The sequence below is a fragment of the Mixia osmundae genome (assembly GCF_000708205.1).
Source record: "Mixia osmundae IAM 14324 unplaced genomic scaffold scaffold_2, whole genome shotgun sequence".
In the NCBI taxonomy this organism is placed as follows: Eukaryota; Fungi; Basidiomycota; class Mixiomycetes; order Mixiales; family Mixiaceae; genus Mixia; species Mixia osmundae.
The window spans coordinates 980,575-995,481 of NW_014575562.1; the positions used below are offsets into that span (position 1 = coordinate 980,575).

At 55.4% G+C, this 14,907-nt stretch overlaps 8 protein-coding genes across 8 annotated transcripts; 4 read left to right on the forward strand and 4 right to left on the reverse strand.

The window, feature by feature from the left end:
* Nucleotides 1-31: 31 nt before the first annotated feature.
* L969DRAFT_44707 (uncharacterized protein) lies at nt 32-1,478 on the reverse strand (the record flags this gene model as incomplete). The annotated part of the gene is made up of 4 exons (XM_014714693.1): nt 32-118; nt 172-237; nt 331-1,094; nt 1,145-1,478. The coding sequence occupies 4 exons, from the start codon at nt 1,476-1,478 to the stop codon at nt 32-34; spliced, it is 1,251 nt and encodes a 416-aa protein (XP_014570179.1).
* A 144-nt stretch (nt 1,479-1,622) lies between these two features.
* L969DRAFT_615706 (uncharacterized protein) lies at nt 1,623-4,363 on the forward strand (the record flags this gene model as incomplete). The annotated part of the gene is made up of 4 exons (XM_014714694.1): nt 1,623-2,128; nt 2,183-3,479; nt 3,534-3,679; nt 3,729-4,363. 4 exons carry the CDS (start codon nt 1,623-1,625, stop codon nt 3,883-3,885), a joined length of 2,106 nt encoding a protein of 701 aa, XP_014570180.1. The 3' UTR covers nt 3,886-4,363.
* L969DRAFT_101791 (uncharacterized protein) lies at nt 3,989-5,923 on the reverse strand (the record flags this gene model as incomplete). The annotated part of the gene is made up of 2 exons (XM_014714695.1): nt 3,989-4,338; nt 4,390-5,923. 2 exons carry the CDS (start codon nt 5,921-5,923, stop codon nt 3,989-3,991), a joined length of 1,884 nt encoding a protein of 627 aa, XP_014570181.1.
* A 371-nt stretch (nt 5,924-6,294) lies between these two features.
* Nucleotides 6,295-9,467, forward strand: L969DRAFT_101792 (uncharacterized protein; the record flags this gene model as incomplete). The annotated part of the gene is made up of 13 exons (XM_014714696.1): nt 6,295-6,438; nt 6,492-6,668; nt 6,716-6,836; nt 6,884-6,998; nt 7,049-7,163; nt 7,210-7,460; nt 7,511-7,851; nt 7,900-7,988; nt 8,035-8,163; nt 8,212-8,341; nt 8,390-8,580; nt 8,630-8,794; nt 8,848-9,467. 13 exons carry the CDS (start codon nt 6,295-6,297, stop codon nt 8,989-8,991), a joined length of 2,112 nt encoding a protein of 703 aa, XP_014570182.1. The 3' UTR covers nt 8,992-9,467.
* On the reverse strand, nt 9,136-10,466 carry L969DRAFT_92824 (uncharacterized protein; the record flags this gene model as incomplete). The annotated part of the gene is made up of 3 exons (XM_014714697.1): nt 9,136-9,347; nt 9,401-10,163; nt 10,227-10,466. The coding sequence occupies 3 exons, from the start codon at nt 10,464-10,466 to the stop codon at nt 9,136-9,138; spliced, it is 1,215 nt and encodes a 404-aa protein (XP_014570183.1).
* Nucleotides 10,467-10,606: 140 nt separating this feature from the next.
* Nucleotides 10,607-11,570, forward strand: L969DRAFT_45599 (uncharacterized protein; the record flags this gene model as incomplete). The annotated part of the gene is made up of 5 exons (XM_014714698.1): nt 10,607-11,089; nt 11,142-11,166; nt 11,217-11,254; nt 11,314-11,478; nt 11,532-11,570. 5 exons carry the CDS (start codon nt 10,607-10,609, stop codon nt 11,568-11,570), a joined length of 750 nt encoding a protein of 249 aa, XP_014570184.1.
* Nucleotides 11,571-11,678: 108 nt separating this feature from the next.
* L969DRAFT_101795 (uncharacterized protein) lies at nt 11,679-13,246 on the reverse strand. The gene is made up of 2 exons (XM_014714699.1): nt 12,369-13,246; nt 11,679-12,309 (listed from the first exon to the last, which is right to left on the reverse strand). Exons 1-2 carry the CDS (start codon nt 12,912-12,914, stop codon nt 11,794-11,796), a joined length of 1,062 nt encoding a protein of 353 aa, XP_014570185.1. The 5' UTR covers nt 12,915-13,246; the 3' UTR covers nt 11,679-11,793.
* A 44-nt stretch (nt 13,247-13,290) lies between these two features.
* On the forward strand, nt 13,291-14,867 carry L969DRAFT_85402 (uncharacterized protein). The gene is made up of 3 exons (XM_014714700.1): nt 13,291-14,393; nt 14,440-14,581; nt 14,627-14,867. Exons 1-3 carry the CDS (start codon nt 13,696-13,698, stop codon nt 14,837-14,839), a joined length of 1,053 nt encoding a protein of 350 aa, XP_014570186.1. The 5' UTR covers nt 13,291-13,695; the 3' UTR covers nt 14,840-14,867.
* Nucleotides 14,868-14,907: the final 40 nt, after the last annotated feature.

Sequence of the window (14,907 nt, forward strand, 5' to 3'; positions counted from 1 at the left end):
CTTGCTCGCTCTTCTGACTGCTTGCGAGCTCTCAATACGTCTCGTACTGCTGCTGATGGGCGCGCAAGCTCGCAAGTACGAGATGCTGCTTCTCGGGCAGGTACTGGCGGTTTACAAACTGCTCACCCGCTTCAGCGGGTCCAAAGAGACTACTGCAAAGCTGTCGCGCACCTCGCAGAGCCAGTGTAGCCCGCTCAGGATGCGTATATGCGGCTGCAACGAGTTTCGAGCTCCTTTCTCGAGACACGCGCGAGAAAGAAATATTATCGGCAAGGCTCAGAAACTGCGACATCACGATGCATTCTGCCTGCTCAAACGCTTCAGTTTGACCCCTTCCAGCCGAATCTCGAGCCTGAGCTGCTCTAATTGATCCCGTCTGCGCTCAGCCTCGGCAGCCCGCTCCTCTCTCCTCTCTTGCGCCTCTCGCTCTGCTGCTTCTTGCTCAAAGTACATTCTCGAAATCTCAACGAGCGCGTCCGGTAGCGTCCGAGAGACCATCGAGTCGTCAACGATGACATGATCGATCGTTCTGACTTCAGATCCAGCATCACGCGGTGGTGCTGACCTGGCCTGACTCTGATGACGCGATGTCGCTGGGCTGTGAATCGCTGCGTCAGGTGAGCTGCGCAGCCGCTTTCGTGAGTTCTGAGCTCGTTCTGTGGCTGGTGAACGTCTCGACAAGCTGGCGAGAGCAGGGCTGACGGATGTGAGCGATTCGGACAACCGCAATGAGGGGTTCGATAGAGTGTGACCGAGCAGGGCATCGTCATCACCATCGTCGTCGTCGTCGTCGTCGTCGTTCGATAGCATAATATCGTCTCCGTCAAGCTCAGCGTAAACTCGCGGCGGCGTGCCCGGCGGCGTGTAAGAGACCTCCTGTCGCTGACTTGTGCTCGCTGTGGAGGTCCTGAAGGACACAGCAGGAGCTGACGCGTCGATAGGTGCAGCGAGGGGTGCAAAGGACGATGCGGGCAATTTGCCCGCTCCTGGCAAGGTCTGCAGCAGTGCCGGGGGTAGACCGTAGTTCTGCTTGAGGTCTGGCGAGATCAGCTCATGGAGAATATAGAAATAGGGACACAGTCGCAACACTCTAGCTGCACATTTGCGCTTGAGCGCTGGCGGAGGAGACGAGCCTCGCACTGACTTTTGACGAGTCCTGATTCCGATGTACGCAGATTGCTATGATCCGACTGTGACAGGCCCCAGGCGCGTTGGGTGCATATTTCCCTCGCTTTCGTGTACGTCTTGAGCATGTGCTCAATCTGACGATACACAGACTCCCATGCATGTTCCGGACTGCTCTGTCGGAGCTCAGGTAGGTCGACGAGTGCAGCTTCGGCGGCCTGTCTCCCGAATCCTGACTTCCACGCCGCCAAATTGGGCTGATCGTCTGTCGATGGCTCTCGACGGACCAGCCATTGAGCGAGGGCTAGCGTTTGGTCAGATTTCCATGCCGTCTCGCTGCTAGATCTCGCCATGGACGACTGAAGAGGGGGGGGGGCACTGTCTACGTGGCAGCAATTCGGTTATGGCAGTTTCGCGACAAGCCGGCGCATTTCTTGCCATCGAACGGCTCGCCATCGGAGCAGAATCAAGGTCACGCCGACAGACAAAGCAGCAGGATGTCATCATCATGGATGCAACCCGGCAAGACGAGCGCCATTCCACCTCACATCGAGCTTCCCAACTCGCTCAAGGAGACGATCGGAAGTAGCGGCGGCAAGCTCCTTGCAAGTGAGCGAGCAAAGGCCAGCTTCTCCTCGAACGATCTGTCTGTCTACCTGTATGGTCAGGCACACATCGATCGACTCAACCGGATCCTGGCAGTCATTGAGAGCGAGGAGGCATTCGACAAGACGAGGATCCCTTACATGTCACGAGGTGAGAAATTCAGGCATGCTTTGCGAAAGGAGAAGCGCCTCGTTCAGATCGTCAAGGATCTCAACTGGAGCAAGGAGGACGAAGACATGGCAGAGGTCCTGATCGACATGCCAGGCCCATATGGACTCCACAAGTCAATGTTCATCAAGACCTTGACTGAGCAAGGCACCGATGAGCAGCACGAGCTCTTCCTCAAGCCTGCACTCGACTATAAAATCCTTGGTTGCTATGCCCAGACAGAGATGCGGTATGTTGATCGTTCTGTCGATCAGGCATGACATGAACTCATACTGGCCTACAGACATGGCTCCAATGTCGCCGGTCTAGAGACGACCGCCACCTTTGACAATGAGACAAAGGAATTCATCATCAACACGCCTTCTCTCGCGTCAGCAAAGTATTGGATCGGCAGTTTGGGACGCACAGCAGATCACGCAGTCGTCATGGCTCAACTTTATTCCAATGGCGAGCATCGCGGCATCCATCCCTTTGTCGTGCCCATTCGCGACATGAAGACCCGTCAGCCGTTCGAAGGAGTCACGATTGGTGACATTGGCCCCAAAGCTGGCTACAATTCCATGGACAACGGCTTCATGATCTTCCAGAATCACCGGGTTCCATTCGTCAGCCTTTTGTCCAAGTTCTCTGCCGTCAATGGCGACACGGGCGATTACAAGAAGCCAGCCAACTCCCGACTGGCATATCAGACAATGGTCTACATCCGTGTCGGCATTGTCAAACAAGCTTACCAGGCACTCACTCGAGCAGCGACCATCTCTGTCCGCTACTGCAGTATCAGAAGGCAATTCGTCGATCGAGATGCGAGTGGCTCTGACGAGTTCACACGCAAGCCATCCGAGAACCAAGTCTTGGACTATCGCACAGTCCAGTATCGACTGTTCCCCGTCATCGCCACCGCTTTTGCCTTTCACTACACGGCAGAAGCAATGCTCCGTCTTTATGAAGACAACCAGGCTCGTATGAAGCAAGGCGACTTCTCCTTGCTAGCAGACACCCATGCTGCTTCGTCTGGACTCAAGTCGATCTGCACACTCACAGCGGGTAACGCTATCGAGGAATGCCGTCGCGCATGCGGTGGTCACGGCTTCTCCCTAGCAGGCGGTCTTGCATCTCAATATGCCGACTATCTGCCACAGCTCACCTGGGAAGGTGACAGCTGGCTCCTACCTCAGCAGACCGCTCGCTATCTATTCAAAACGTTCAGACAAATCTGGGAAGATCGTGATGTCGAGATGCCCCCGACCAACGAGGCAGCAATTTACATCAAACATTATCTATCTCATGTCGACGCAAAGGCGCCCATTCGTTTCTCGGGCGATTTCCGTAACCTCCAAATGTGGATCAGCGCGTTCGGCCATCGTGCGGCGTATCAGATCGGTATCACTGTCCGCAAGCGTGATGTCGAGCGACGCTCCTGGAATGCCATCTTAGTCGATATCAATCGGTGCTCAGTGGCACATTCGCAATATCTGCTTGTGAAGAACTTTGCCGATGCCATTGCGCACGACGAAAAGCTCCAGTCGAACCCCGCCTTGCATGCGATCATGACGACGTGCTTCGAGCTCTATGCTTGCTATGTAAGCACTGCATCCTGAAGATCTTCGTCACTGTGCTTACTTTCCGCTGTGTAGACAATGGAAACTTATGCCGCCGACTTCATGAGCTCGGGCTATATCAACCCCGAGCAGCTCAACCTTCTGCGGAATGAAGTTGATCTGCTCCTGGGCGCGATCCGCCCTCAAGCAGTCCCACTTGTTGATAGCTTCAACGTACCAGAGTATGTCTTCCCTTCATCGTAGTGTGCGCACAGGCTGACCAGCTCATAGTTACCTGCTTGCATCTGCACTTGGCAGAAGCGACGGAGAAGTCTACCCTTCGCTCTTTGCATTCGCGCTTCAAGAGCCCCTCAATTCTGTCACAACCAATCCAGATTATACTTCGCCTGAGCTCGTCTTTGGCGAGCCTCCTCTGGCGAAGCTATAAAGTCCACGCACAAGGACATGTTGTCAAGACAAAGCGCATGATTGCACGCAAAATGTACAACACAAAATGACACAAGTGGCGTGTATCTAGAAAGTCAATTATTTCATATCTTCCATCGGTTGATTTCTCCATCTGCTCCTGCCGCTCGTAACAGTGCGTCCAAAGAGCCATGATCGCGAGTGGTGCGCATTCTATGAGAGTATATGCACTCGATCCCTTGATCACCCGTCTGAAGGACGAGCTCGCCTCCAAGTGCAGACATAGGACCAGGATTGAGCGTCTTGAGTTTGAGGCCTTGCGTGGTCGACCGGATAAGATTCTCGCCCATACCGAACGGTATATAGTCGCCCTTGTCGGCGCTAGAGCCTGGATCCAAGGATTTCTTGAAGCCGAGCAACTTGTGCAGCTTCATCGACGAGTCAGTGTAGAGGTCATACGGACATCCAGCCAATTCTGATTGAGGCTCGATCAGCGTCACTCGAGCAAACAAAGAAGCCAGCTAACCTTTATAACGCTTGATCAAGCTTGCACCGGCACATCCGATGATGACGATGCGCACGCCGAGATCGCGTAGCTCCGTCTGATCGAGCTTCATGAGAGCTTGAAGATAGGACAGACATAGAGCACAGCTCCAGTTGCGAATGAAGATGACGATAGTACGATCGCCATTGAGTTGCCTGAAGGGATCGATGAGCTGCGAGAATTGGATGCTCACGCCATCTTCGTTCTGCACGTAGCACTTGAGTGCATTGCGCAGAGCCAGACCATTGGGTGGAGGCTCTTGCGGTGGCAGCTTCGACTTTTTGCCAGGCTTGAGAGGAGGCTCTTCTCTCGCGCAAGAGAAAGTGTCGCTGTCGAGCGTCGGAGTGGCATAATCGCTAGGTCCGCGCACACTCTCATGAAAGCTAGATGCGGTAGGTGCAGGACTGAAGGGTGCAGCATTCGAGCCTCGTCGTGCTGTGACTGACGAGACTGCAGAGGTAATCTGAGATGATTCTTGGGGTATGGCATCGATAGACGATCTGCGACGATCCGGTTCGCTCCGAGGAACGGGCACGCGGCGCAAAGAATGAGTCAAGCTCGCTTTGCGTTGCGCCTGAGTGGGTGAAGCGACAGAGGTGGCAGTCGTTGATGGTGTAGTGAGCAAAGACGAGCCCGTGCGTGAAGTGTGTGAGATGTCCGAGTCGCTTGTCTGGGATGTCTGCGAGGGTGATTGTGAGAGAGGATCCTGGCTGTCCTCGCTGCGTCGTGCCAAATTGCCTTGCTGCATAGAGGTGGGCAAATGGCTGGACGCGACAGAGTGCCAGCTCGAGCTGTGCCGTAGCGAGCCATTAGATGTGCTTGCTGGCGTCGAGTACAGAGATGCAGCGATCCTGCTGGGCGATCCTCGAGGGCTTGGCAGGCTGGGCAGCGCTCGATCGAGGCGGCCCGAGCGTTGCGGGGTCGAAGGAGCGATGTTGAGCGCGCCAGGAACCTGGGGAAAAGCGAACTGCTCCATCCACTCATTGATTGGCTGACGCTCGACCGAGCGTGGCTGTAGATGTACTGACTCGACGGGCGTGCTGAAAACGGTGGCTTTGCGCTTATCGGCCGTGGCCAAATTTGTGCCCGCAGTGAGAGACGAAAGCATATCGACCAGTCGAGCCTCCTCTTCGTCTTCTTCGCTTAGTGTAGCGTCACTGAGCGTGGAGCCGACCGAGCAGTGCGATGGCTTGCGGTCTTGACGGGCGAAACGTGCAGCGACACCGAGATGTAGATTAGGCACGGGCAGTGTAGCAAGTTCTACTGAGGGAGTGGCAGGCATGGATGCCGAACGTGGCTGGATCGAAGGCTCATCATCGTCGACGGGTTCTCCGTCTCCATTGAGCGTGGGAGGAGGTCGACGCTTAGGGCGAAAAGGCAGTGAAGACCTTCTCGCTGCTACGACAGGCGGTGGCAAGCCTGCCTGTATGATGCTATTGGGCGTAGCAGTGCCTGAGTTGCTCTTGGGATCGACAGCGACATAAGGAGGCGGTGGTATGGCGAAAGCGCCGGACATGACTGCAGATCCTGCCTATCACTTCGGAGCCCGCCGTCTGTGCCAAAGCGCTGTCACTAACGTCTCCTTCCTCAGCTTGTCTGCTGCCAGTCTGATGTGCTTTCACTGGGTAGCGATGGATGAGTGAGTGACAATGGCAGGCAAGAGCGTCTGCTCTCCTGGCTCTCACCCTCCTTTGCAATGATGATGCGAAAGGCACGCTCCGTTAGCCTGGAACTCAGGCCAGGGCCACGAGAGGGCTGAATTTGCTCGGTTCATGAAGATCACTGATTTGTTCCTTCCTTTCCGAGCTAAATTCCGATCATAGTGTGGCGAAGTCGTGGAATATCAATTTCGATCTGACGGGGACAATCTCTCACTCATTGGTCAGCATGACGTGTAGATTGACATCACGCCTCGGCTGGCCGGTCCGTCGCGAAGGCTCTCAGGGCGTATGCGATATGGCGCTCACGTCTGAATGGGACTCTTCCCGGCTACTCAGCAGTATCGGCGAGGAGGACGAAGCTGATCTCGAGGCATGTCAGGGACCAAAGACGCACCCATCAAGCTAATAACCCATTGCACGTAGTTCAAACCGAATAGAGATTCTGTCGTGTTCTGTATCGACCTGACATCGTCTATGCTTCACGCACCTTCGTCGGATGAACCATGCGCGCTCACCCAAGCTCTCAGAGCGATCTATAATCTCATGAAGCGAAAGATTATTGGCTCACCCGCCGATCATGTTGGCATCCTCCTCTTCAACGTACGCAACTTGCCCGCGACTAGCTTTCTGTGACATTGCTGCGGCAGGCAAAGAAGCGCAGCACTATTGAGGAACCTGTCAAGTCCATCTACACAGACGTAGTCGTCTTGCAGGATGTCGGACAGCTCGACGCGCCTGCAATCAAGACGCTAAAGAAGCTCTTTGAGGGTATGCTCGCTTTCAGATATCGACGGCAGCTGCTCAAGCATGGACAGACGTCGAGAATGATCCCGACTATTACAGCAAAACCTACAAAAGTACGAGAGAGGCTCAACAAAGCTCGTCTTTGTCTCGCTGCTTGAATGCTGCGCGTCAGATCCTGGCAGAGCGGTCAGTCCACTGCCAGCACACGTAGTACACCACTCATTACGTACACGCAGATCGCCGAAGGGGTCTTACAAACGCATCTTTCTCGTAACAGACGATGACGATCCCTTCCCTTCGAGCGCTCCGGGCCACGCTCAGCTCAGGCTCGCCTGCGAAACTCATCTGAAGGTCACTTCAGATCCGTGAATGGTGGACCAAACTCAATGTAACTCAGGATGCTGCCGAAATGGGTTATGAGCTCTTGCCCTGCTTTATCGACACCGGAAGCGGCTTCGATGTCGACAAATTCTATGCTGATCCGCTGAGCAAGTATTATCCCAACGAAGCCATCCCGGATCTTGCCCAGTCAGGCATAGCCCGTCTAGAGCGTCTAGAAGCGCACATGCGCGTCAGGGAAGCGCCGAAGCGCGTCGTGTTTACCATCGACTTGATCCTCTTCAATGACTTTGCTATTGGCGTCAACGGGTACGTTCATCCTGCTCCGATAGTCGGGACTTGGCAGACATCATTCTCAGATATACCCTCTGTGCCGAGGAACATAAGAGGCCGCCCACAAATATCGACGGCAGGTCGCAAGATGGAGCAGAAGTCCAGCCTCGGACAAACTATACCGATATCGATACCGGGCGAACAATCACAGATCCTGCAGAACAGCTACAGCACTACTACACGCTCGGGACTACTATGGGTCGAGGCTCGTTTGCAGCCGCTGGTACCGATGATCGAGACGACGGCGACTATCTGGAAGCAAGGGCCGACGTGTCGACGAGTCTGCCAACACGAGCGCCGCCACAAAGAAAGATTGTCCTGACTGACGACGAGATCGATCGAGTCAGAACGTGCGGCATGAAGCCATGTCAGCTCGTGCATGTTCGCGCTGCGATTATTGCTGACGCAAAAGCAGCTTTGCGCATGTTAGGATTCAAGCCCCGCAGAGAATTGCTGCCAGAGCACCACCGAGGCCATGCTTACTTTATCTTTCCCACTGATGCGGTCAGTCTCACGCAATCGTAAGCGCATGCACTGAACGTACATACAGAAAATACTTGGCAGCAAACGCACTTTTCTTGCGCTCATACGCAGCATGTGCAAAAAGGACGTTGTCGGCTATGCTTGCTTTATGCCACGCGCCAACAGCGTACCTGTGATCGCGGCTCTTTTGCCCCAGGTACGACTGCACTCCCTCGCATCAATTTGCGTTGACGACTTTGCGCAGCTTGAGCAGCTTGACGAATACGGAAGACAGAGCAAGCCAGCAGGCATGCACGTCATACAGCTGCCATATGCAGACGACATTCGGTCGATCAATCTGACAGCGACGCGACAAGCCATCGCTGACCCTGATGGTACGATCCAGCTTACAGATGAAGGCAAAGCTGACATACACTTGTCAGCGGAAGAACAGCCGGCAATCGATGCAGCGTTCGAGATCATCAGGAAGATGAATATCAAGGCTTACTTTCCGGACAATTTCCCAAATCCTGCGCTCAATCATCATTACAATTGTCTGGCCGCAACGGCACTCGATGAAGAATGGCCCGAAGTGGATGACAGGACTCTGCCCGCTTACCAGGTTATCGACAGCGTCGGTCGCGTGCCCTTGACGTGTGAATCTGCTGATGACGTGCTGGCAGAGATTCGGCGAGCACCTTAAGAAGCTGAAGCGTATTGTCGAAGAGCACCCGGAGGCGCTGAAGCCTGCTCTCGTTAAGCCCGGCGCCAAACGCAAGCTGACCTATGACGAGATCAATAAAGGCCAGACGATCATCGATGCATACGAAGGTGGCAAGCTACAGAAGGTGTGCACATGAACTTCGTGCGCATCGTGCAGTGCTGAAGCAGTGTCGGTTAGCTTACCAAAGATCAACTGATCGCCTTTCTTGAGCATTACGATCAGGACACAAAAGGCAACAAAGGTCCTCTACTGGAGCGCACAGAGGCAGTCTTGGAAGCAGAGGGCCTTATCAAGCCAGCAAAGAAGCGCAAGACTAGATGAGTCTCGGAGATGATGTAATCATTGTTGTTGCAAAGACGAACGCAAAGGCCATCCGGAAAGCAGCTTGCAATGGGACATCGCAGTACATCAAGCGACTTCGTTCAGGCCTCACAAGTACATCCGGCTGCGACATCACGTCATGACCTACTCGCGCTGGAAGAAGAATTCTTGTTGTAGCGCAGCCGGCAGTTGCTCGATCAATTCGACTTGGGTAGACGAGACTGTACGCTGCGAGCCTGGCTGGCCCGAGGGAGTCATACGAGCGTGTGGACAAGGATTGACGGGACACTTGTAGCGATAGGTGAGCAAAAGTGCAGGCGCATCGACGCGCTTGAACGTTCTCACCGGGTTCCAATCTGCGTCTCTGATTAGACTCAAGGAAGCACTCGTCGGCGAGGCGAGAACGCACGATGTGGACGCAGCGCGGCGCCGCATTTACACTTGAGCAGGTCCTTCTCGACCAGGAGATGTGGCAGCCAGATGAAGCAGTCCCGACTATAGACATCGCGGTAGCCTCGGGGGTCGCCGAAGAATTCGGTATAGATTGCGCTCACGGGGAAGGTCTTCAAGAAGTAGGGCTGCGGAGGCGCAAAGTAGAAGCGGCCAGAAACATAGCAGTCTGGCCAATCGAGACCGTGGGTGAGCCTGTTAGTGTCGCGCTGACGAGCGACGAGGTTTTGAACGCGTTTGCCGTAGGCTGCATCATCCAGCTCGATGGGAGCAGGCGGCTGAGTGGCATCTGTACTCGAACCTGGCTGACCTAGACCGTTGGGATAGAGCAATGCGCCGGAGATGCCGGCTTGGAGTAGGTCTCGCGTCGTTCCTGTGCTGTTGTCGACAGCAATATCGCCCTGTAGGAGGCCATGTGTGTCATCATCGCCCGGTGACAGCGCGTGATCTGCTTGCGAACCGCGAGCGACAGCAGCAACAGCGGCAGCAGCAGCGCCGGCTGTATCCGCGAGATGTGTCAATGCAGGATCGATAGGATGTCCCTCTGTCGTGTCTGCAGCGTTGCGAGCCTCTCCGTCCCCGCCTGCAGGATCGGCACGGTCATCGACGGGTAGGCCATCAGGTTGAGGAGCTGCATGGTTTGCGCCGGACGTAGAGGCAAGAGGATGGTTGTCCGTGGGGATGTCACCGTCTGGTTTGACGCCTGGTTCTGCTTGCTGGGGCTGTGCGGTGCATCAGGTCAATCAAGTAAGGTCGATATCATAAACACGACAATTGGAACGTACCGAGAGTACGAGAATGCTTGTCGAGGTGCAGACGCAAGTGCCCTTGCTCGGCAATCTCGACCTAGTGGCAGGCTTGATGTCACGCAGGCCCGAGATCTCGCCTTGGTCGATGCTCCCGTCCTCATACTCGTCCCTTTCGCTCTTGTCTTTAGCCGGTCGTCCTGCTCCTGCTCGCTTGCCTCCTGCGAGATGGCCTGGCTTGTTCTTGCTGCCTTTTCGGCGTCCGCCTCTGTAAGCCATGGAAGCCACTGTGAGGGTCTCTCGTGTGAAAGGCTCGCGGAGCCGGGCCCCCGCCTTCTCCTTCTGCGGTAGACGCGCCGCCAGCAGAGGCCAGGCACGGCCGGAGGACGAAGCTGACACGGGGAGCTGCACAGGCAGACATGCACAGGACGATGTCCGATCCCCACGCACCTCTCGAAGTAGAGGCTCCGAGACTTCTGTCTCCAGGCGCAGCAGAACGAAGCTTTGTTGTCGGCTCGGCTACGGTGCTCAATAGAGAAACACTCGAGCACAACAGCGACACGGACCAACTCGTGTTGAGGCGTGCCCACTGGCGCGATGAGAGCGGACATGCTCGACAGACAGACTATGTCTCTCGGACGGTCCCCAAGGGTATGGTGCCCTGCAAGCCCGACGCAGTCTACGTCGTGCCCATCCTCACCTTGCCGGCACGAGGCGAGGAGAAGCTCGAGAGATCTGTGATTGTCTGCATGCAGTTCGAAGCGAGCATCAACCGATACGTCTGTGACTTTCCGAGCGGACCTTATCTCAACCTCGCGGAGAGCTCGGATGCGTGCGCAAGGCGAGAGCTTGACGAGCAGACGGGATACAACCTCACATTTTATGACATTGACACAATCGAGGTGCGTTATGCATATGACTAGCGAAGAGCGTCTGGCTCATGACGTCGCACAGGTGGGTCCATTGATAGCGAGTAACCGTACGCGCGTCAAGACCGCATGCCGGCTACGCTGATCATCCTGACTGTAGCTCGCGTCACTTCGACTCTCCTGCAACGCATCGTTCTGGTCAGCGCCTCGTTGCCACACGACTTCGACTCGTCCTGATCGCAGCGTGCCTCTTGCAGGATATCACTCCGAAATCGAGCAATAACAATGAAGCTCCGCCGTATCATTCAGTCTCGCACAAATATAGGCACATCACCGTTGGCGTCATACCCTTGTCGGTCTGCAAGGCCACTTTGGCGGCGCTGCACGAAGAGCAAGGTTACGTCATAGGCGCTGGCCTATGGGTACATCATCTCCTGTATGACAGCTTTCACAGGGCTGAGAACTGCTCCGACAGGATTTCTCTCGCGGCCTGTTGACGCAATTGGACGATTGACTGCACTCAGTTCATCATCGGCGCCTGACAACAACGCTTGTAGATGGATCAGCGGAGCACGAGGTGCATCATGCAGATCACACAAGCAAGTCCCGAAACAGTGTGGCAGACAGATTAGATGCATTGGTATAGCTGCAAGTGCAAGTATCATGAGAGATCAAGATCAATTCGTACATTCATTCGCTTGCGCCGGCAGGATCGCAAATTCTGTGAAGACTCTAGCTCAGGAAGTAGACATCGTGCCGGATGTGCCACTTTCGCTGAGCAGCTGCTTGTGCAACTTCTCGGCAACCCCGTCGACAGTTCGCTCGCATTGTGTCGCATCCAGAACGGATGACCCGGCCTGATCGGCAGTGACGCCCTTGCCAAGGCTGTGACCCTGCGAGGTGAACTGTGCCATGCTGATGGGCTCGAGCTCTTGCGATTGGTGAACGATCGGTGCCTCGTGTGTGGTGTGATGCACGGGGATCGTGGTATGAATGCGATGGTGATCGTGAGTGGTGCGCTCGACGATCGGCTGGATGACGTTGTGGACGTGGTGGTGGACATTCTCGGTGAGAACTTCGCCCTTGTCGACGACCTGACGCTCCTTGGGTGCGTGGGTGATCATGTCGGTATGCGCACCGACTTGTTCGCGGAAAGCGAGCTTGTCGGCATCGGCGGTAGCGTGACCCTCCTTGATCTGCGTAACGGGCACGGCACGCTCATGGTGCTGCGTCTCGTTGACTTGCTCGTCACGCTAAACGAAATCAAATGACGTCAGCGATTGATAAGATGACCAGCGTGAGGAAAACTAACAATACGCTGGGTGGTATGCTGAACGTGGTGGATATGGCGATCGTGTTCGCGCAGACGAGTTACTTCCTCGACCTCGTGATGCTTGACGTTTTCGTGAGTCTTGTGGGCGAGCATCTGGTGCGAGTGGTCGGCTTGGCTGGCATCGATGAGCTTCTCGGCCTCGCGATGAGCATGACCAGCTCCGGCATCCTTGGTGACACGACCTTCCTTGTCCATAGGGACATCGCCAACTTGATGAGACGTGGCACCACTCTCTGCCTCCCTGGCAAGGTTCTTTGCGGGTGAAGTCGTGCTGCCCGTCGAGCCGGTCGTGCCGGAAGATCTATTGGCAGAGCCAGCTGTTGTGCCAGTGCTGGCAAAGTTGGAGCCAGAGCTTGCGTTCTGGGTGCCTGTGCTGGCAGTGTTGGAGGTCGGGCTGGTGGTCGCCGTGTTACCCGAGGTGAGTGATTCGCGGGGTGAGGTGGTCGAGTGGCCGCCGGTAGAGGTACGATGCGTGGACGAGCTATCGTCCTTCAGGGCAGACTTGACGGTAGACATGAGACCCATTTTGTATGGTGTATGTGTTGTGTTGTGTTGTTGAAGTAGTAGTAGAAGTGTTATCTACTGACGATGACGAGGTGAAGAGAAGCAAGCAGATTTCTCCGTCTTATACAGAAGAGCCAGTCTTGACCGGACGATGAGGTCATCTCGCCACCATGCTGGATGGTTTTCGCAGTGCTTCATCCAGCCTGGTCCGGCTCGATCTATGAATGCGCTGTCCCGACATGACGGTTCGTCATCTGGGTGCTGCTGCTATGCTAGTTCTCACCATCGGGCTGGGATTAGTCGGACTTTGTTCTCGCTCTTGTAATCGCACTCGTCGATCAGAGTAAGCGGAGGCGCCCCTTTTCATTAATCTCGTCCTCCACGCTGCCGATAGTTTATAGACTGATCAGCGCAGCCGCTTATATCGCGAATCTAGACTGAATCGGTCGGCTGCGAACTTTCTCGTCGCCTGCACGTTGCGTCGTCATGTGCTTCTTCCTGACGGTCGCGCGTCTGTTCCCTAGCCAACCAGCCTGCGTTTCGATGTCTACTCTGTCAATCCTCCGCTGTCTCGCAAACTTCCTCGACACCTTTCACAACACAACATGCGTGGCTTGTCATTCATTTTGGCCGCTCTGCCCCTCGTGAGCGCAGAGGTCGTGCTCGATCTCGTCAGACGATACCATGGTCCGTCACTCCACAAGCGGCAAGTGCCATCGCCGTCGCACTTTTGCACGACAGCTCACTCCTGAGCAGAAGCCATGACCATCGCTCTGGCCATCATCGCTCGCATCGGGCCAACATGAAGCACCATGGTGCAGGTTACCATGCTGAAGTGATTCCGGGGCAGCAACAAGGAGCGATCCTGCGCCATGGATCGCTTCACTCGCATGCCTTTGCATACTATGCCGTCGACTTCAAGACAGGCACCGGCCCTGGTGGCCAACCGCAGACATGGTCCCTCATCGTCGACAGCGGCAGTCCGTTTACATTCGTGGGAGCCAACCCCGCAAGACCCTACAGAACAGGCCAAGCCAAGACGGCTCTCGGCCCCTTTCAGGAGTCTTTCAGATCGGCCCATCCTGGCGTTGCTGGCCAGCTCACACAGGACTTTACCCAACTCGAGCCGACGCTCAACGCGGAGACTTATTTCGGCGTCGCTGACCCCGCGCAATCCAAGGCGTTCAATACGGGCAGTCCGGATGCTGATGGTGTGCTCGGTCTTGCCGTTCCCGTCTACTCGACCTACTTCACACCAGACGCTCGATTCTCATCCTACGTTGAGCAGATCAAGACAAAGAGTCTCATCTCCGCCAATGTCGTTGGCCTGTCGCTCAAGCGACCCACGACGGGAGATGTTGACGTCGGTCAGATCTCCTTTGGTACACCTACCGAGCCGGGGATCGTCTGGACACCCCGCAAGGATGTACTCGGTCAGCCCGTCTGGGCTGCCGACATGACTATCCCTGGACTTGGCTTGACGAACTTTGCGGTCCTCGTGTAAGCTCTCTATGCGCTTTTGGCGTTTCGCTAAGGCCTTCCGCAGCGATTCCGGCACATCGCTCTTCTTGCTATCTACTTCTGCGCATGCTGCTTTCGTGAAAACGGTCAAGGGTGCCGTCATTGATCCCGCGACGGGCATGGTCAAGATGCCCAAGGCGATCATTCCTCCTGCATTGGCCTTCACTGTTCGTCTGATACCTTTTTATGAGGCTTTGCTGACAAGATCACAGGTCGGAGGACAAGTATTCACTCTGTCGGGTGAGGATCAGCTATTGAGCGAGGCAGACGCTACCTTCAACGGCTTCGACACAGCCTTCAGCTGGAGTATCTTTGCCTCCACGGGCGCTGAAGGACCGGGCAGTGTGATCTTTGGCATGAAAGGCATGGAGGTGCTCAAGACGGTCTACTTTGACTCTGACAATGATCGTCTTGGCTTTGTCTGATCGTATGCATCCCCCCCAGTGGCGCTCCTCTTCATCTGCTGAGCTGAGCGAGTGAGTGACGCGTCTGA

Bases quoted from the DNA above. Each gene is read 5' to 3' on its own strand.
- L969DRAFT_85402 (XM_014714700.1), top strand. From the start codon at position 13,696: ATGAAGCACCATGGTGCAGGTTACCATGCTGAAGTGATTCCGGGGCAG. The intron at 14,394-14,439 runs GTAAGCTCTCTA...GGCCTTCCGCAG, and splicing joins ACGAACTTTGCGGTCCTCGT to CGATTCCGGCACATCGCTCT. The intron at 14,582-14,626 runs GTTCGTCTGATA...ACAAGATCACAG, and splicing joins CTCCTGCATTGGCCTTCACT to GTCGGAGGACAAGTATTCAC.
- L969DRAFT_101795 (XM_014714699.1), bottom strand. From the start codon at position 12,914: ATGGGTCTCATGTCTACCGTCAAGTCTGCCCTGAAGGACGATAGCTCG. The intron at 12,310-12,368 runs GTTAGTTTTCCT...GATTTCGTTTAG, and splicing joins AGCATACCACCCAGCGTATT to CGTGACGAGCAAGTCAACGA.